Source organism: Pelodiscus sinensis, chromosome 9 (assembly GCF_052426305.1).
Source record: "Pelodiscus sinensis isolate ZL-2025 chromosome 9, ASM5242630v1, whole genome shotgun sequence".
Classification (NCBI taxonomy): Eukaryota; Metazoa; Chordata; order Testudines; family Trionychidae; genus Pelodiscus; species Pelodiscus sinensis.
The window spans coordinates 32,923,621-32,945,552 of NC_143060.1; the positions used below are offsets into that span (position 1 = coordinate 32,923,621).

General features: G+C 44.1%; 1 protein-coding gene across 1 annotated transcript; it reads left to right on the forward strand.

Annotated features, from left to right (window-relative positions):
* Positions 1-10,397: 10,397 nt before the first annotated feature.
* On the forward strand, positions 10,398-16,074 carry LOC142823261 (uncharacterized). The gene is made up of 11 exons (XM_089780493.1): positions 10,398-10,560; positions 10,657-11,299; positions 11,838-11,953; positions 12,046-12,093; positions 12,702-12,770; positions 13,262-13,327; positions 13,718-13,806; positions 14,298-14,406; positions 14,617-14,725; positions 15,136-15,206; positions 15,886-16,074. Exons 1-11 carry the CDS (start codon positions 10,462-10,464, stop codon positions 15,997-15,999), a joined length of 1,533 nt encoding a protein of 510 aa, XP_089636619.1. The 5' UTR covers positions 10,398-10,461; the 3' UTR covers positions 16,000-16,074.
* The last annotated feature ends 5,858 nt before the right edge of the window (positions 16,075-21,932 follow it).

Here is a 21,932-nt window from a genome sequence, read left to right on the forward strand (position 1 = left end):
TCACTGGCAAGAGACCGCTTCCTGCTGGCCGTCTTGCTGTGCCCACCCCGCCCCATGCCCCTCTGGTTCCTCACCGCCCGTTCACCACGCTGCCCCTGTGCCCGCACCCTGCTCCCCTGCACCTGAGTCCCACTGCTCTCCCTGTTCCCTGCGACTCTCTGGCTCTGTGCCGCCCTTGCATCCCGAACCCTGCTCCTCCCAGTCCCTGCGCCCCTCTGGCTCTGTGTCCCCTCTGCACCCCGCAGCCCCTTTTCTCTGCGCCCCTCTGGATCTTTGCCCCCCATTCTCCACACTGCCTCTGGACCCTGATCCCTCTGCCTTTCCTGTCCCATTCCCTGTGCCTCCCCTGTACCTCGCACCCTGATCCCCCAATCCCTGCATCTCTCTGGCTCTGCGTCTCCCATTCCCCCCGCCACCCATGTACCCCACACACTGTTCCCTGCACCCCTCTGGCTCTGCGCCTCCCATTCCCCACAGTGAACCCTCCTCCCCCTGTTCCCCATATCCCTCTGGCTCTGCGCTGTCCCTGCACCCTACTTCCCCTGTGGGTCGGTAGTGAGTGGTGCTTGTCCATAGGGAGGAGTGAGTGAAAGGGGAGGGGTTACCTGAAGCGCCTTTGCCTTTATGAAAAAAAATAGTTAAAATTATATTTGCTATTTATAGGGCTAAAATGCTGGGACAAAAACGAAAGCAAAAAACAAATTGCAAAGTGCAAACGTGAAAAAGCCAACAAAAAATGGGGGGGGGAGGGCAGCCAAAAAATTGTTTGCTTGGGACAGCAAAAAACCTAGAGCCAGCCCTGCGTGGGAGCATAGGACTGTTTGATTTGGTGATCTAAGTGTCATCACCATTTCATGATCTGTGTTTGGAGCTCGTCCTTCATTCTTGACATGACAAAAGCTAGAAGTGCTATAAAGGGAAAATGCCCCCAGTCTAGGGAGGCAACACCTTGTAGCACTCTGCCATAGCCTCTCTGGGGCTAGGTCTACACTGCAAAGGTAATTCGGAAAAAGAAACGCAATTTGCATATCTTTTTCCACTTTACTGTCAAAAGAGGCTTTTCCAAACTTTGGTGTGTACGCATGGTGCTAGATTTTGGAAATGTGCTCTTTTGACACATCCCTTATTCCTCATAAAATTAGGTTTACAGGGATGGCAAAAAAGCACGTCTGCTTTTTCAAAAAATTTTCTGAAAAGGCGGATGCGTTCCTTGGACACGGCATTGCTTTTCCACCCCGGAACAGCAGTGCAATCTTGACGTAGCCTGGCTGTTTTGAGGGAAGTAATCATGGTCCCTGGAGGGAGCCAGGACAACTCCTCCATATCTGCAAGTATGTTGCATTTGTTTTAGGTAGTATGACGAGGCAGCTTCTGTGCCCCGCACGCCTGAGGCACCGTCCCCAGCGTGCTAGGGAGAAGCGGAGGCCCCACGCCGGTGTAGCGAGCAAAACAGTAACTTCTCAGAATTTGCTACTTTGGGTGCACTGAGCATGCGCACCCGAACTGAGCAAACTCAGTGTCCTTCGCTGTAGCCGCTGCCCTCTCTCTGCCCTCACTGCCTCCTCAGATTTGCTTCCTCCTCTTCGGAGGTGTTTAAAATGATGAAGGGGGGCAAATTGCAGGGGGGGGGTGTCAGGTTCTGATCATGGGGCAGAAATTTACTGGCTGGAGGCATCAATCCTCTTTTTTTACCTGCATAAGATGTGCAAAATTGAAAAAATCGGGTGGTGGGGGGTGGTAGCCTTGGTTAACCCCGGGCAGGGGGGACACTGCCAGACCCTGTGAACGACAAAACCCCCGTTTACGTAGGGGGAGAGGTGGGAACAGTCACCCAGCAGGACAAGCCACCTGATGTCCTTGTAAAAATTGGTTTTCCATGGGTGCAAAGTCTTTTTTTCTTTATTTTACCTGGACGCTGCCTGTCAGCCCCCGAGCAGGGGGCGGGCTCCTCGGCTTGAGTTCTTAAAGGGACAGGCCTCCCAATTCCTAGATGGTCAATGCTTAGACACCACCATTCCTCTGTATGTGTACAAGTGTGAAATATTCTACATATAGTTCCTGTCTCAAACTCTGCCTCTCACTTTTTTAGTATTTAATAGTTTTCTCTTCAATTCTCTGTCTATCAGAAGTCACTGCATCTCCTTTCTCTTGTGTACTATGCTGATGTGCTAAAGTACCTCCCATCCATACCCTCTCCTGTACTGCAATCCCCTGACCCATGGCAGAGCCCGCACCTGTCCCCAAAACTCCCCCTAGCAAGCACCCCTTATGCACCCAAACTCCGTCCCAGATCCTGATCACCAAACATGGGCAAGTATCGGAGGGGTAGCCGTGTTAGTCTGAATCTGAAGAATCGTTGAGGAGTCCTGTGGCACTATCTTCAGTTCGTCTATAAGGTGCCACAGGACTCCTCGCCAACATGGCCAAGTTAAATTTTAGTGATTCCTCCCGTAGTCAATGGGGACATGGGTCAGAGAGCTCAGAGGAGGGGGCTCCAACGTTTTCAAAGTGCAATCCAATAAGTCCCAGATCCTGCTTCCTCTATCCTCCCTCTCTTGCCCATCCTCAGTCTCTTTCATCAGCCTGGGACAGACGGTTGGTTGCGCATGCTCTGGTCTTTGCTTAAGGGATCTGGAGTGTGAGAAGGGCTCTGATCAGCTCTTGGAGCATGCATTTACTGTGGTGTTCTAGGTGCAGGCTTTGGCAGGGTATTTGGATGCATGGGTGCTCAGAGCAATGATAAGGGCTTGGATACAGGACTGGGTTCATGCCAGGGGTAGGAGTTAGTGATGTATGCTCCATTTTGTCACTGCTGGTGACTCCTAGATGGTGGTGGAGTGTGCCTAAGGCAAGCTCACCCATGCCCTTGCCCTGTAACACTACCTATAGCTGCAAGAAAACTCCATCCCTGGTCCTGTGTTGAAAGGATACAGAATGGTATATGTTGAACCCTGACATCAGCACCCATCTTTTTCCTCCTGCCGTGCACACAAAGCAGCATACTCCCAGGGGTGGTATCAGCTGCAAGGCAAAGTGCAGGACATCCACAGCAGTGGGGGGAGGGGCATGTAAGTGCTGGCACTTGATATCCTCTTGCCCACACCAGTCAGGATCACCTGACAGAGGATCCAAGATCTAAAAGTATATCCCTATCTACTGGTTGGTGACCACTGCCTTATAGCGACTGTCTGTCCAGGGTCAATGTGTCATGACACTGAGCTGATGCCATCATGCTTCTTCTTATTGTGGGCAGGCCCTTGCCGCACTGTGCTACCCTGCCTAGCACCCCTCTAACTCCCTAGACCCAATGCCACAGCACCCAGAGACCCCCACAAATTACTATGCCTATTGCCCTCCCACAGACCGCTATGCCCTGTGCCCCCCCATAATTCCCCGCCAATATTCATTAACTGTTCAGTTCCCCCCATATTCCCACCAACACAACTGCAGTGCTCCTCAGACCCCCCACGCTTCACAGTGCACTGACACCCATAGATCTATCTCCCCCACTGCACATCCCCCCTTCACCTGCCACCACCTCACCAGTCCACTGTCCACAATACCAAGCCTTGATAACAGGCGAGGGTCCAGACCCATCATCCCAGGGATGAGTCATCCCTGGGAACTAGACGCAGATTAGAATCATTTCTAAGGAACAGTGAAACTGGAGATGAGTCATAGGGGTGGAGCTTGAACCGTCTGGACCCAGTTTCATTCAGGGGGACACTGGGCAGTAGTCCTAGTGTATTGAGATTCCCCCAGGCAAGAGTCCAGCTGCATCATGAGAGGATTTTTCCAGTGCTAGAGCACATGTCAGAGCCACATCATGTCCGCACTACAGCCAGTTCCTGAGATGGGGCCTGTGACTTGTGATGAACAGAAATAACTTCCCTTGCATTCCTCATACACTGTGATATCCCACCGTGTGCCTTCTAGTGCATTTATTTTCCTTTTAGCTTTTCACAGTTCTAAGAAAAATTAAAAAATTTAGCAGTGTCTAGATTGGCAATATTTGGCACCAAATCATCCCCTCTTTCAGAAAATCTTGACCCTTTTTCTTATCTGTCCTTGAGTATTTGCACAAGAACACTGACCTTGTCTCTGGGAAAATTAAGTGTGAAGAAGTACTTAGAAATAACTTTGTAGTGTAGACGTACCCTAACTAAGAAACGTTAATTCGAATGAACTCTGAGAGGCGCTACACACGCGATTATCTAGTTCTAACTTAATTCCAACTAGCGTAGCGCTTAATTCGAACTAGGTAAACCTCATTCTACGAGGACTAACGCCTACTTTGAATTAACTAGTTTGAATTAATGGCTGTGTAGCCACTTAATTGTAACTAGTGGGAGGCTAGCCCACCACAGCTTGCCCTGTTGGCCATTATGTGCACCACCAGGGAAACTATTCTGCCCCCCTCCCGGCCACGGATCCCTTACAGGTGCATGGGCTGTCTACGGTGCCCTTGCAAGGTGCAAGCCTGCCAGCACCCAGCCAGCAGACCCTTCACCTGGCACGGCTCAAGCCAGCCACCCGCTGCCACCCAGCCCTTCGCCTCTTCCTGTGATCAGGCTGGTAGCTCCCGTGATCCTGCCCAGGTCCGCAAGAGGCGGGTACCTGCCTGGTCTATTGCAGACATCGTGTACCTCATCCACGACCTCAACACTAGGCACAGGAAAGTGGCCGTCTAGGGCAGGATAGCTGCCAGCCTGGCCACCCCGGAGATGGTTTGCATGAAAATCTGTGTGGTCCACTGAGACCCCAGACCCTCATCCCTGAGCTTAGAATGGCCGTACTGGGACAGACCAAAGGTCCATCTAGTCCAGTAGCCTGTCTGCCGACAGCAGCCAACAGTAGCTACCCTGGAGGGGATGGACTGAAGACAATGACCAAGCCATTTGTCTCGTGCCATCCATCTCCAGCCTTCCACAAATTTAGGGCAGGGACACCGCTCCTACCCCCTGACTAATACCACTCCATGTACCCAACCTCCATGAATTGATCTACCTTCTCTTTAAACTCTGTTATAGTTCTAGCCTTCACAGTCTCCAGCAGCAATGAGTTCCACATTTTGACTATTTGATTTGTGGAGAAGTACTTTTTGTGGACTTGATAGTTCGAATTAGCAAAACGCTACTTAGAACTAGTTTTTAAGTCTAAATGTGCTAGTTCTAATTAGCCTACTTAGAATTAACTAATTTGAACTAAGTTTGTTCAAATTACCTCTTTAGTGTAGACGTAACCTCTGATACTTTCACTAACCCACTTCTCCTGTGTAGTTCATAATCAAGGAATTTTCCCCACTGTTGACTGTACATGAGAACATTAAGATCAAGTACATTACAAGCCTGATTCACAAGGCCTTTCAACAGAGATAATGTAGCCCACGAAATGTGCTGACAGCAGAGTCAGGAAAGCGGAATTCCCTGAGAGTCACCATCAGCGAGTAGGATATGCAGACACCACTGGTCAGAATGGGCAGCGCAAGAGATGTTCACTGCACTTTACTGGACTCCCTGAGAAAGTGCCATTTCACTCCATATGCAGAGGACAGGGCTCACCGCTAATGGTCTTTGACAATGCAAAGTGTTTCAAACACAGGCTCCAATCGGTGTTACGCATCACCTCCGTGATTCTTAGGCAATAATAGTAATAATAATAATAATATTAATCTTTTTTAATAATAATAATTTATTTTTTTTCCAGCCATGGAGACAGCCTCATTTATATTCAGACACCATTCTCAGGCTACAGGTACATTGAAACAAAAAACAGAAAAAAGGCTGTGAAGACACACCTACAATGCCTCAGACAATGTTGATAATAATACTATATCAACCCAGCCTGGAGGGTGACAGAGGCAAATCTCATTAGCATACCCAATGTATACCAGCTTTTCCAAATGGTCAACAGAAACCAGACAAGCCATTTCTACTGTTGAATTTCTGATCAATCATATCACGAAGCCAGTCCTGAGAACATCCTCAGTCTTCATTATCTTACCAATGATAGTAATGATCCTATTCACATTCAAAACAATGAAGGTGCCTACCTGCTTTGTGACCTCCCTCAAGGGAAAACATACACATTCATGGGTGATCACTCCCTTTGGTCACACCTCTGTTTATGTTACAAGTATTTTCAAATCACCAGTCTTTCTAAGCCTTGGTGAAACTGTTCTTCATTGTGGGTTTTACTCTGGACAAGCGACATTGAGAGAGCAACACAATCTCTTTTCTGAACATTTTGTGGCTTATGCTGTGCTTTCCTTCAACCATCTGGACACAGAGAAACCTTCACCATCTGTGAACCCTGATCACTCTCCAGTTCCAAGGAGTGGTGAGTTCCCTCTCTCTCTCTCTCTCTCTCTTTCTCATTCCCCCACCTCAAACTACCTCTATAAGCATAGAAATGTAGCCCTGTTAGTCTGTGGTAGCTGAAGCAACATGCAGGACAATGTAGCACTTTAAAGACTAACAAGATGGTTTATTAGATGATGAGCTTTCGTGGTCCAGACCCAGTTCCTCAGATCAAATAGTGGAAGCAAATAGTCACAACCATATATACCAAAGGATACAATTAAAAAAAATAAACAAATATGAAAAGGACAAATCACATTGCAGAACAGGAGGGTGATGCAGGGGGCTATTTTTTGTGGACTTGCTAGTTCTAATTAGCAAAATTAGGAGGGGGGGGGGAAGGAGGGAAGGTAAGTGTCTGTGAATTGATGATAGTAGAGGTAGGGAGAGTGGGATGTTCTGCAATGTGATTTGTCCTTTTCATATTTTTTCATTTTTTTTAATTGTATCCTTTGGTATATATGGTTGTGACTACTTTCTTCCACTATTTGATCTGAGGAACTTGGTCTGGCCCACGAAAGCTCATCATCTAAGAAACCATCTTGTTAGTTTTTAAAGTGCTACATTGTCCTGCATTTTGCTTCAGCTACCTCTATAAGCTTAGTGAGTGCCGTGTGTTATTGATGTTACACACAGAATGCAGAGTGCATGCAGACATGATGTGTCACACTGAGAGTGATGAGTGCCCAATACTCTGAGCTGTTGTGTGTTACTGTGTTGCAGTGTCTGTGTGTGTTTCCAAGTTTGGAATATAACAACCCTGAGTAACTTAGTTCCTGCAGTGGTGAATTACAGTGTGGTGTTGCATTTTCTACATTGAAAAAAATGCTCCCTATGAGTCCATAAGTAACTACAAACAGGACAATGATAGAATTGCTAAGCTCACCCCAGTACTATATCTGTAACAGGGACCAATTTTGTGCAGAACCTCACATCCATTACAGTGATATAAAATTTTCTCCATAATCTAATTACAATATAGTATTTTTTATAATTAACATTTTAGTTAACAGATTCTTTAAATGCAGTACTGAGTATCAAGTCATACTCATATTTATATGTTCTACTAATTTTTTTTTATTCACTTCCATAATACTTTTTCTACAGTATCTGTTCAACATATATTTTCAACACACAAAAACTTTCCTTTACTACACACATCATTATGGAAGGTATGTTTACTTGTCCAATATTCAAACAAAACTGTTTTATTGTTGATTCATCTGCTTTATGAGCCATGGGTTTTAAGGGGTAGGATGCAGCCCTTTTTTTGGGGTAGCTTCTGGGGCAATGGGAGGAGACATGGAAAAACAGTGCAGAAAGTTGAAGATTATAATGCATGCATTGATAACAGGGAGCATATTGTATTCCTAATGTATTTGCAAATACTGTTCTTATTATTACTCAGAATTTATTAGCTTTAAGTACATTTCTTTTTGGGGTGGACGGTCCCTTTTCTATCTGTCAAGTCATGTTTTCTATTATTTGTCAAGCAATGACTATAACCAAGGTTCTAGGTAATATCACTCTCAAAAAACATTATATTATCATTGATTTATTACATCATTTTTTGATTACACAGTAATTGTTGAGAATTATGCATGGTCCTTAACTTAATTTATGTCTGTGTTATCACTGGCTTGACAATCAGGCCATGTTAATATTGTTTGACCTTGCATAGATGTATGCAATATTAATCTCATATTTTCTAATTGCACTGACTGTTATATGGATTGATTTTCACATTTTCAATTCACTAACTATTTCCTGTTTTCAACTATTCTCAGGTAAATGTTTTGAGGAGAAAATAAAAAATGTTGTGGCATACATAACAAGTAACACATATCCGGAAGGAATGAATAAGGCTGGACGATTTAACCTTCGAAGATTTGTTAGTAGATTCTCAATGGAAGGCAAGGAATCCTTTTTTCAGCATTACCTTCACTCACAGTTCATTTAAAAATTAGATTGCTATCTATTCATACCAGGAAAATAATGGTCAGTTACCTTATAAAGTAGCTAGAATTATTATTTTTAGAAAATTGAAGTCATCTCTGTTCTTCATGTCTTATCAATATTATCCTTTAGTATGAAAAGCAACAGCAACAGTCACTATCTGCTCATTGAGTACAGAAGCTGTGTGTCATGCATAATGCCAAGGAGCAAACAGGAAATGGGACACAGGGGAAGATGCTTAGAAGAGATGTAACACTGTTTGTTGCAGCAGGCAATCACCTTACTGATCCTCTGTGCTCCATGTTCTATATTCAACAGATGGGACATTGTACCATTCAGCCAAAGGAAGAAAGGTTAAAGTTGTGCATACCATGATAGAAGCACGGACACTTTTTGAAAATTATCATGCGAGTTTAATGGGTGGACATGAAGGAATATTCAAAACTCGGAATAAAATTACTTCAAAATACTATTGGCCAGGGATGACGAGAGACATTGTCGATTGTGTAGGTAAAGAAATGACAGTAATTAAGGAAGAAAGACATTGACTTTTGAAATACTATTTCATGATTTATTAAATTAAGAAAATATATATTTGCCATGGAAAGGTGAACTCTGTTCCCTTGAAGTACTAATGATCTCAGGAGAAAGTAATGTGATCGTGTTCTTCAATCCAAACTAGGTTGCACGATGTCCAATTTGCCAGAAACATGGAAAGAAATTACATGTGGATAACACCATGAGAAGCATAACGGTTCGTTTTTTGTAATCACACACAGTATTTACCAATTGTGACAAAGCTAGGTCAGTAATTCACTGTGTCCCACATTTAAGCCATGTTGCCATAAAGTTCATTGAGAAAAGGATCACAGCCTCCGGTGCCAGTGACATCATTAGCCATCATTTGAGATGAGGAGAGGCAACCCTCCATTGCACAGTGTGTGTTGTTTCCCAGTGTCAGTAAATAATACTGAAGGGTAGGCATGAGGCTGGGTAATCCCTACATTCCGAGATCCATTCAATACACAGTAATACTAGTAGCTATGGTTGCTATATTTCATTCCTTACTTAGTAATAGCTTTTAAAAATCGCTGTCCTCATTCCTGTTATGTTGAAACCACAGGACGTTCTGTATATTTCAAAAAAATTTTATCTATAATTGATACCATATAGTGCCAACACTGTGAATTCATACTCTTATTTTTAATCCTGATTTATAGGCTCTTCGTGTCTGGGAATTATTGGGAATGGATTTAATGGGACCATTACCCGAAACAAAGAATGGCAACCGGTATATAATGACGGTCATAGATTATGTTTCAAAATTTGTGGTGGCGTTTCCACTTAAAAATAAGTCAGCACTTGAGGTGGCTGAGAAAATGTACATCATGTTCTGTATGCGTGGATTCCCACAGCGCATACTGACGGATCGTGGTCCTGAATTCTGTAATAAGGTAAGAATTTTTTTAAAATGTATTCAACCTAGAGAATAGGAATCTTCCACCTGTCAGTGAACATTGTTTTCTGGGCACTTCCGATTTTTGTCCAAAGAAAGGCACGGTGTTCTCGACCACTGATCCAGAACAATCTACATACTTTTTTTAATAATCTTAACTTAGTCACTGAGACAGGTGGTCTAAAACTTTTCAATGTTGTCTTCCGATCGGACAGTATAAATAAAATTATGATGTTTCCAATACTAGTATTAAAAGAACGAATATTAACATTAAACATTATACATAACACTTAGGGGAAATAGGCCCTAATGACAGTCCTCTAGGACAATGCTATATGTAAGTTCATGATCTGTTTTCTTTTTTTACAGTTTAATATGTTTCTATGCAAAAAATTCAACATAGAACGTAGCTTCTCCAGCCCGTACCATCCACAAACCAATGGCTTGGTTGAAAATGCTAATAAAAAAATAAAAACGTAAGTGAATGGGTGACAGTATCACAGCAATAATGGCAAGTGTAATCTGCTGTGTCCGAATAGGCTAGTTATTCTTAGTTTCAGTCTACAATAAACGTGTGCTTTAAAAAACACACATAAAATCTCTATGATCATTTCTTACAGAGCATTACAGAAGACGGTGGATGAAAACGGTACCAATTGGGATGAAATAATTTATCCACTTTTGTTTGCAATGCGAACAAAACAACACTCAAGCACAAAACTTACCCCATTTCGACTAATGTTTGCAGAAGACCCCATACATCAAGAAGAAGTCGCAGAAAATTACATAGTAAGTGTCTGTTATCACCTGCAGCTTACAAGTACATTTTTATTTCAGTATTAATACAGGGAACAAAGATAACTCCTTCTCTATTCTTTTTCTAAGATCCCAGATTTAAATACAATCACTGAAGAATTCCTCCAGAAGTATGACATAGAAAAGACATTGCGACATGAGGCAGACATTGAAATGGCATTAAGGAACATCGCAGAAGCCCAAGAAAAGCAACAGAGACAGTATTCAAAAAGGAACAGGTCAAAATACGGTGACATAAAATTTGATGTTGGTAACTCAGTGCTATTACTGAATGCTAGGAAGAGAACAAGAAAAGGCGGAGTACTAGAACAGACATATCGTGGACCATACAAAATTACTAGTATTGAGGGTAAGACAGTAAAATTAGAAACCGTTTCAGGAAAAATGTTAGCGACAAAGTACAGCATTGCACATTTAAAACCGTTTAAAGAGCCACTACAATTTCCTCCCAATATTACAACAGACGAAAGAATAGTAAATGAAATGACAGTGGGTAACAATGGCACCACAAATCCCATTGAAAAAATTCAAACATTGGATGGTCCTGAATCACAGAATTCTCAGGATCAACCATTGAACTTTATAATAAAGACATCAACAGAAGAAGAGGAGATAGTCGAGGAGCTTATCGCAAATGATAAAATGCAGGAGGAATATGATTTCTGTGACATGATGATGGAGGATGTGGAAGACAAAGAATGGTTTCAGAAAGGTACTTTTACAACTAAATCAGATTTACAAAACAGTTTTTAAACACAATTGCATGTATCATGTTTGTTTAAAAAAATAAACAAAGAAAGTCTTTCACAACAAAAACAAAAATAAAAAACTAAAATGAGAGAAAAAGGGTACTTAAATTTGCTGCAAGTATAGGCAGTCCCCGGGTTACATAGATCCGACTTAAATCGGATCCCTACTTACAAACAGGGTGAGGCAACCCCGCACTAGCTGCTTCCCCACAGCAGGCCAGGGAGACGAGAAGCTAGAGGCCCCCTCCCCCCCCCACAGCAGACCAGGGAGACGCGGAGCGACTTTTCTCAGCAGACACCTCAGCTTGAGAATAAAGGCCTGAGGGAAGTGAGGTGTGGGAAAATTATTACTGAGCTTTGGCGAAATGTTTGGCTAGAGTTTCCCCTACAATATGTACCAGTTCTGACTTACATACAAATTCACCTTAAGAACAAACCTACAGTCCTTATCTTGTACGTAACCCGGGGACTGCCTGGAATGGGTTATTTTTTTCTTTCCAGTAAAATTTGCCATGAATGGAAAACAGAAAGAGAGACTGGAGGCCAAAGTTGGAAAATTCAAATTGTATGGCTCTTCTTTTCATTGCCTGAAACCAAGAAGCTGGATATGTGATGAGGTAATCTTAAGTAACACTAGAAGTGTATGTAAAGATAAATGTGTAATGTGATATTATTTACAATGTTCCCTTTCTGTCATCATGTGTTTTAGATTATTGATGCGTATTTCAGCTGTCTAGTCGAGAAATCGGGGGGAAAGGTAGGCCACGTAATGTGATACTGCATAACTGTCTGAATTGTATCACTTCCTTAACAACAACGGGAATGTAAGACATACTATGGCTTTCACAATAGTTTTGAAATAACAATCAACAGATGCCATTGCAAAATTTCAAATGATGTAAATGCAAAATAAGAGGTACTGAAATGCATTTTGATAATAAATTACGCCATGCAATACATGATCTGTTGATATTTAAAGTTGTTAGTCTATAATTATCATGTTGTACATTATTTACATAATAATCTTTGCCCTAATGAATAATGTCTTATATTACGTATGACAATATAAGTGTTTTACTGTTCCTTTTTTTCCACATGAATGTCGTATATAAACTTTTTGAGAACAGTACGGATCCCTTGTATGGATGTGTATATTACACTCATTAACTATTTTATGTTTTCCCTTCAAAACAGGATAGTCAAGAAAAAACTCAAGAGAAGCTAGACACTACATTTACTTGGTGTCTAAGGTTCCCTAAGTAATACTAATTATCGATCACAGAAATAATCTGATAAGTAATCTTAGGTTCTTTATATGCATAAATGAGTGAATAATGCATTAAGATCTTGGTTGTCTGTCAACAGGTAGAAGCCTTCTCTGCAGTTGTTGCCACACAGATTCTGTTAGGCAGACAACGAGACATGAAATCGAAGGTAAAGATTTACAATATTTCTTACATCGCATGAACAGAGCACATTCGTAATGATGACACTAACCTAAATGTTAAATGTCAATGCTAATTTTGATGGCTAGTGCATAAATTTATGTAAATCAGGATACTAAATTCAGATAGTATAATACTTGAAGCATTCTCCTTCCGTCCCCCCATCCCCCTGCATCCCCCTTCTTTTCTTAAATGTGATTTGTCCTTTTTATATGTGTTCTTTTTTTAAATTGTATCCTTTGGTATATATGGTAGTGACTATTTTCTTCCACTATTTGATCTGAGGAAGTGGGTCTGTCCCACGAAAGCTCATCATCTAATAAACCATCTTGTTAGTCTTTAAATTGATACATAGTCCTGTATTTTGTTTCAGCTACACCAGACTAACACGGCTACATTTATATCACTATAATACTCGTGTCATTGTTGCCTTATCTTTCAACTTTTATTTTGAACCTAATTTTTAAAATGTAATTACAGAGCAGTTTTCTTCTTCATGAGATACTGTTACTTCCTTACAACGCACCAAATCACTGGGTTCTGGCAGTAAGTTGATTTCTACTTTACTTCTGTAGTATGTGGAATGAAAGTGGTATTAGGTGATAACACAGCTGGGTGGCAGTGGTCTTATGTCCTCAGCTATGGTTGTTATGTAAGTTGATTTATGGAAATGAAAGTGGAATGAGAGTGTTGCTATTCAGAGATCACCGTTTCTTAATGAAAACAAGATAATGTGAAATGGGATGAAAATGTCAACATACGTGATAAAATTTTATTACTAAGTGAGAGAGCACTGATTTCAGAATATGATATTTGACTTTGTGTTAGTCATTCCAAAGGCTAAAATGTGAATATTTAGTTTTGTGTAAGTCAGTAATAAACCTCAAGAATGATCACATTATCAACCTAACTTGTACATGTTGTCTACACTTACAGATAGCACTGATGGGTACACAAGAACTGTTAATAATCGATCCATTGGGTGAAGAGCTGAGCTATGAAAGAAAATTTCTTAGAAACTGGAGGTGAATGCTAAGATTTATGTTTTCACAGTGATAACACACTGTTGGTGTTTAAATAGTTTAGAGTTATGTATCAATAGTGAGAGTAAGATATTCCTGTTTGCAGCAAAGAATCTCTTAAAGACCATGTTCTCGTACTGAATGTGCTTACTCATGTCATAGCAGTGAACTTATGTTATTTGAATCTAGAGTAATAATTCATATCATTTTTACAAGAGGCATTTGAATGATGCATAGATCAGTAGGTGTTATCCATATGGGGCACAGCAAAGCATGGGATACATTCTGTAGTAGTGACATAGATATCTGATATCAAAAGTGAGTATGTATGTGTATGGAAGTATGTTTGTAGAAAATGCGAAATACGTCATATATATCATTAAATAGAGATAGCTTAAAAAGAATTTACTCAATGTACATAAAATAAAAGAAAAATACTGAAGATACAATATATGTTATAAGGAGTGACATAATTGCTTCAAATAATATTTCAGAAACTTCATCAAAGTAGAAGATAGAATATCATTATCAAAATGGAAGAGTAAAATTATAAATCATAAGAGACAAATTGATGGGCACAACTGCGGACCACTCATCATAAAGGTTAGTAACAAAACATTGTCTGTATTGTTTCCTATTTTTGTGTAATTAGCAGAGGTGGTAGTAAATGAACAAGAGTAATGGTTGAACTGCAAAGGCATCCTTGCCAAAGTGTGTGGGCTGTGCTCTGGGACTTCATAATTGCTGTTGCCGTCACAGCATACTCTAATCGATGTTACTTATGACATGTTTTCTAAACAGAAGTCTTGTTAGTTTGCAGAAACGTATTTGAAGCTTAAAAACATCAGTTTGGTGGACATATCAGAGGAGGCAAATAATGAGTATAGAAGAGACATAGCAATTCTTCTAATGAAGGAGTCAGGTAATTATTTAATCACATGCTCAATGGACTCATTAAGCACATGACAAGGCAATAGGAAGTGTTTAAATAGGTGGTGTAAAACACAGTCAACCTAATACCCCTAAAGTTATTGAGAGCACAGGTTTGGGTATGTAATGCTGACCATGCAACAATAATATCAGTAAATACCAAACACCTTATATTTTACAAATTGTTACTATTGTTATAAAAGTGTAAGACCTAAGCCGGTTTACTTTTTATCCAGATCTAGTGTAATCACAGTTTATAAACAGAATATAAAAAACAAATTTAAGTAAATAAAAACACATGACTTCTTTAAGATTAAAACAGTAACCAATAATGCTGTAGTAGCATGTAGAGTGCTGTTCATTATATGTTTTGCATGTAATTGCTATGTATTTATTTTGCAGAAAGCATAGAAGAATTCTGCATTTATTGCAATAGGATAAACTGTGAAAAGAAAAGTGAGGAATGCACTATGGTAAGTTAATACGGATGTGTATATATCACATGCCATAATCTTTTTAATATTATCTAATTTGATACAAACCCGAGAACACTACACGTTTCCATCATAGTCGTAGTACAGAGGTGAACAAACTGCGGTGCATAGGACACATATGGAATGCGTAAACATTCTGCCTTGACCTAGAGATGATGGCCATGTAATAGCCTGGAACTCTGAACACCCTCCCCTGCCTCATCTGCTCACCTTGCCAAAAGCGTTCTAGGCGTAGGGACTGCATTGCACAGCGTAATGGCTTGTTACAGCCGTGAAGCACTGCTGCCAGTCCTGCGGCTCAGAGGACAGAGAGCAGGATGGTTGAACAAGGTTTGGAGGTAACACTGGACAGACGGGAAGCAGACCAGAGGTGGTTGGATGGGAGGGAGTTCTGAGTTTTGTAGTCACGGCGTATGATTTCATAGTGGGCTGAATTGGGGCGGGGAATATATTTTATAAGGAGTCAAAGATTTCCCGACATATCAATGATTAAAATGTGGAAACCATAATGTGACTCATAAAAAATTGTTAGCTAACAGCACTGATAGCAACATCTTAGAAAAAGATTACATGAGGAAGGAATGCCATGATTGCGTAGAAAGTATGTGTTACATTATAAGTTGTGTGAGTTATTTTTCTTGTCTGTCACTTACCAAAGCTCCAGTGTGATTCCTGCAAGAGGTGGGCACATATTCCATGCATTACAGAAGGAATCAATGCAGAAATGCTACATGATGAGAAGACAGAGTACAACTGCCAAAAATGTTCATAGTGCATTTTTACTTAATAAACATGAGAAAATATGTAAATATTGTAGGATACTATGAAATATTAAATTTTTAATGTATGAATTATATTAATCAGAATTTGCGATTTTGTGTATGTATAATGCAAACTAACACGAAATACGGAAGCATCCCCTGAGTCCGTTAGCAAGGAGGTAGCAAATTGAGAGATTTTTCTACCAAAAAACACAGTTCCTCTGAATTTGTGACCCACGGACCAGTTCCTCTGAATTTGTGACCCATGGACCAGGAGCAAAAGGCTCCTGCCCAAGGCAAAACAACAGCATCCCCTGAGTCCGTTAGCAAGGAGGTAGCAAATTGAGAGATTTTTCTACCAAAAAACACAGTTCCTCTGAATTTGTGACCCACGGACCAGTTCCTCTGAATTTGTGACCCATGGACCAGGAGCAAAAGGCTCCCGCCCAAGGCAAAACACCAGCATCCCCTGAGTCCGTTAGCAAGGAGGTAGCAAATTGAGAGATTTTTCTACCAAAAAACACAGTTCCTCTGAATTTGTGACCCATGGACCAGGAGCCCAAGGCAAATCACCAGCATCCCCTGAGTCCGTTAGACAGGAGGTAGCAAATTGAGAGATTTTTCTACCAAAAAACACAGTTCCTCTGAATTTGTGACCCACGGACCAGTTCCTCTGAATTTGTGACCCATGGACCAGGAGCAAAAGGCTCCCGCCCAAGGCAAAACACCAGCATCCCCTGAGTCCGTTAGCAAGGAGGTAGCAAATTGAGAGATTTTTCTACCAAAAAACACAGTTCCTCTGAATTTGTGACCCATGGACCAGGAGCCCAAGGCAAATCACCAGCATCCCCTGAGTCCGTTAGACAGGAGGTAGCAAATTGAGAGATTTTTCTACCAAAAAACACAGTTCCTCTGAATTTGTGACCCACGGACCAGTTCCTCTGAATTTGTGACCCATGGACCAGGAGCAAAAGGCTCCCGCCCAAGGCAAAACACCAGCATCCCCTGAGTCCGTTAGCAAGGAGGTAGCAAATTGAGAGATTTTTCTACCAAAAAACACAGTTCCTCTGAATTTGTGACCCATGGACCAGGAGCCCAAGGCAAATCACCAGCATCCCCTGAGTCCGTTAGACAGGAGGTAGCAAATTGAGAGATTTTTCTACCAAAAAACACAGTTCCTCTGAATTTGTGACCCACGGACCAGTTCCTCTGAATTTGTGACCCATGGACCAGGAGCAAAAGGCTCCCGCCCAAGGCAAAACACCAGCATCCCCTGAGTCCGTTAGCAAGGAGGTAGCAAATTGAGAGATTTTTCTACCAAAAAACACAGTTCCTCTGAATTTGTGACCCACGGACCAGTTCCTCTGAATTTGTGACCCATGGACCAGGAGCAAAAGGCTCCCGCCCAAGGCAAAACACCAGCATCCCCTGAGTCCGTTAGCAAGGTAGCAAATTGAGAGATTTTTATACCAAAAAACACAGTTCCTCTGAATTTGCAACCAGCCAGCAAAGGTAGCAATTCCTGAGCAGTTATACCGAATGTCATGTTTGTTTGACAGAAACTGTGACCGTCACAAAAACGGAGCGGTTTCACTTTTTGCCTATACACCGGCTCTGGCCCTGTGCAGCTTGCTCCGCCGTGCTCAAGTGGGAGGCTAGGGGTGCGAACGGGACAGCAGCGCCCGAGCTCACAGGGCTCCAGTGAGAGCAGGGAAGCCGCGGGGTCCGCGCGCCGGTGCCACAGTAGGCGGCGCAGGCGCAGAGCTCTCAGCGGCTCCAGCCTGAGCCGAAGGTGGCTGAGAGCAAGGAAGGGGGAGTGGCCAGAGGAACTGACGCAGGCCCCTCCTCTGGCGCGCCGGACGTCGCAGCAGCGGGATGCTTAAAACGAGCACCGCCGCCAGTGCAGAGGGGAGTGGAAGAGCCAGGGGGCACCAGGCCAAGGTGCACTGAGTGGAGGAGCGCAGAGGAGAGGTGCAGAGGAGACGGTGGAAGCAGCCTGGCAAGAGGCCTCCCGAGGGCTACCGGACCAGACCGCCACCGCGGCTCGGCGAGAGAAGTAGGAAGTGGCCCAGGGCAGGGTATTAAGCCCGGGGAGTTGATGTGTTTCGGGGCGGATTCTTCCCCCCACCAACCGGTACTGGGGCACGGTCCCCAGTCCTTAGGGCCCTAGGTTGGGGCTCGGAGTGGGGGTGGGCCCGAGCCAGCCCGCCGACGCACTGGAGGAGAGGACTTTAGGAGAGGACCACCCCTGCCGGACTCGGGGCAGGGTGGGTGACAGGGAGCACGCAGCGTGGTTTTTTTTTTGCGGGACCGACAGCGGGGCGTGGGCTTGCGGGCCCCAAGTGGGGCATGCCCACGCACCCCATAACAGGTAAGAATAAAGAGAAACATTACAACCACAAAGCAACAGTCACAGATATTAACCCCCTCAAATGGATTGTCCTGGAGTCTCCAGGAATTAAAGATTATGACTTGTGAGGAAACCACCAGGAGTACATCCAATCCCATATGTAGCCCTAATTTTACCTACTTTCCACCTATTCATTCACACTTTCCTGCTCATCATACCTCCTAGCTTGATAGTAGTACTCACTCATCATTCTCAGTAGAGTTTATATGCTTACTCCCCAGAAGTTGTATTGGTAGGAATATATCAGAGTCAGAATAATCAGTGGCGATAGTGTTCCTTCAACTATCATCTAAAATAGCTTACATATGGAGCAGTCCCCACATGTGATGTGTCAGTGGAATAAGGTAAATTATAAATATTGTTTCACAGACATCCTGTCCTAATTCTCCAGTTAATAAAGTAGTTGCGTATTAGTTTAATGCCGCGGTCACCACGTGATCATGATTGACTGGTTGATCAGTGGGGCTCGACCAGTCGATCACGAGGCATTCGGGCCTACCCCATTTTCCTTCACCCCCAAGAAGAAGCCCCCGCTGACACTATCTCCAGTGACAATGGAGGTAGCACTGGCTTCCTGCGGGGTGGAGGGGAAGTCCTGCAGCTGTGCACCACGTCCGGGGTTTCAGAAAGTGCGCAGACTGCTCCCCTCCCACAAATAGCCGGCGCATTTCCTGAATAGCCCAGTCTATCATGCGACGGCAACTTCCTTTCCATGCTGCCTTCCTGCACGGGGTGGTCGGGGGGGGGGGGGCAGAGTGGAATAAGAGTCCTGGGACCACAGCAGCTCCAACTGCTCAGGAAGTGTGTGGCTGCTCTGGGGAGTGGAGGAACAGGGTGCACGCTTCTTGAGCAGTTGGAGCTGGCGCACAGTCCCAGAACTTCTACTTTGCGCATGCGTGCGCACACACACACACACACACCCATACCCATGCAGGAAGGCACCAGGGGAAGTAAGTCAATGGCGCATGACAGACCGGGCTGTTCCGGAAACACGCTGGCTGTTTGGGGAGGGGGAAGCAGCGTACATGCTTCCTGAGGCTCGGATCTGACACACAGCTGCAGGATCCCCAGCTGTCCCTGTCCCCTCCCCAGCAAGAACCCCCCACGAGTACCCTGCCCCAGCCCCCACCAGCATTCTGCCTCTAACACCTGCTCCCTGACCTAGCACCCTGTCCTCTGCCCCCACCAGCATCCTGTCCCCTGCAGCCACCAGCACAGTTGGGGCCACATTAATGAGGCTTGGGGGGTTTTGGAGCGGTTGGTTTTTTGCATCTCGCTGACTTTTCTGTGGGTCAGTGACTCCTGACTCAAAACAGGTTCCCCACCCCTCCCATAAATAAAAACAATGCTGAAACCTTTTGTGTTGACATAATATTTTATTTAAAAATAAAGCCTGGTCAACAAGCCCCCATTTGGGGCCAAGCCCCCATCTGACCACAGCATCATAATACTCCTGCGGCCTCCTCTCTCCCCCCCGCATCCCAAATCGTAGCCTATCATACACTGGAACCCCCTATCCTGATCCTCTCACATCCCCAAATTCCTGCATCCACACATCCTTAATATTCTGCCACAACACTCCTGCACCATCCACACACCTCAAATATCTGTGTCCTGAACCCCTTATACTCCCAATCGCCCTGCCCTGATCCCCTCACGCACCCCAACCCAAACTCCTGCACCCTCACATCAACAAGCCTGTGGCTTGCTCAGCATCCCAACCTTCCACCTGACCTCAACATTCCGCAGCCTGGAGCCAGCATCCCCTTCACCTCCTCCTGAATCCAAATTCCCTCCCAGAGCTTGCACCCCTTTCCACACCCAAATCCCTCATTCCCACCCCAGAGCCTGCACCTTCTGTCTCAACCCAGTGAAAGTGTATAAGGACTGGGGACAGCAAGGGTGTGTCTAGACTATAGGGTTTTGTCGACAAAAGTGGACTTTTGTCGACAAAACTATACCTGCGTCTACACTACCGCTGAGTTCTGTCGCCATAACGTCGACAGAACTCAGCAGTTTGTTGACGCTGATAAACCTCATTTTACGAGGCATAATGCCTTCTGTCGACAGAGTTCTGTCGACAGAAGGTGTTATTGCATGTAAACTGTCCTTTGCGTCTACACTACCATGTCGACAAAGCAGCTTGCTTTGTCGACAGAACTGAATGTAGTCTAGACGCTCTTTGTCAACAGAAGTTTTGTCGACAGTATCTGTCGACAAAACTTCTGTCGACAGAAGCCTGTAGTCTAGATGTACACCAAGTGATGGTGAGGAGGGGAACAGAGAGGGCGGGGCCTCAAGGAAGGGGTGGGGTCTTGGCTTGTCCTGACATTTGAAAAGTGATCTTGGGTGTAGAAAGACTGAAGACCACTGGTTTAATGCTTTGGTTATGCTGCCATCTAGTGGACCTTCAAAATAAACATAAAATGTTTTCAAATTACATTTCCAAATTCACACATTTATGCAATAGACCAAAAGTGCTCCTTCAAGGAGCCTGGCTAGTTCTTGTGCTAGGCATCTGACTCTTAATTTGAGGGTCAAGGGTTTAGAGTCCCTGGTCGAGTAATAGCACTTCTTCCCTCCTTCTTAGGGCAAGAAGCAATGGGCTTAAATTTCAGCAGGAGAGGTTTAGGTTGGAGAGAGCTATGATAGGCTCTGTTGGATAGTTTACCCCAGAAAGGGTCTGTTTTGTGTGTTTGTTTCCCAGGTGGCCTTGTTTGGGGGGCTGAGTCACTGAAAACCTACCTGGGTCAATAGCTGCCAGCCTGGGTCATCACAAATAGCCTAGCACAGCAGGCCAGTAGCCACAGACACACCTCCAATTGGCATGGTGCTCGTGAGAGGCAATGAGCCCTATTGCAGGAGGTCATCAATTTCCTCTTTTTATATAGAGGAGGAAGCTGAGGAACAGGGAAGCAAAGTAACTTCCCCACATCACCCAACCAGAATAGATCCCAGATCCCAGGAGAGGCTGTTTAGTCTGCAGAAGCGAAGAGTGAGGGGGGATTTGATAGCAGCCTTCAATTTCCTGAAGGGAGGTTCCAAAGAGGATGGAGAGAGGCTGTTCTCAGTAGTGACAGATGGCAGAACAAGGAGCAATGGTCTCAAGTTGTGGTGGGAGAGGTCCAGGTTGGATATTAGGAAAAACTATTTCACTAGGAGGGTGGTGAAGCACTGGAATGGGTTACCTAGGGAAGTAGTGGAGTCTCCATCCCTAGAGGTTTATAAGTCTCGGCTTGACAAAGCCCTGGCCGGGTTGATTTGGGAGCCTGGCGGGGATGTGGGAGCGACTGGGAGGCAGGGCGCGATTGGTGCTGGGAGCCTGTGGTCGTGGGCAAAAGCCAGGTGGGTCGGGGACTGGGACTCCCAGCCACTCTCCCCGCCCAGCTTCTGCTCATGACCAGAGGCTCCCAGCACCAATTGCGGCCCCGCCTCCCAGCTGAGAGCCTGTGGTCGCATGCAAAAGACAGGTGGGGCCCAGCCTCTGCTCGCAACTAAAGGGAGTGCCTGCTGGGGGTGCAGCCCCTTGGACTC

Coding starts and splice junctions, on each gene's coding strand:
- LOC142823261 (XM_089780493.1), top strand. CDS start 10,462: ATGCGAACAAAACAACACTCAAGCACAAAACTTACCCCATTTCGACTA. Junction 11,300..11,837: donor CAAAGAATGGTTTCAGAAAG/GTACTTTTACAA, acceptor TTTTCTTTCCAG/TAAAATTTGCCATGAATGGA. Junction 14,407..14,616: donor GCGGACCACTCATCATAAAG/GTTAGTAACAAA, acceptor AAGTCTTGTTAG/TTTGCAGAAACGTATTTGAA.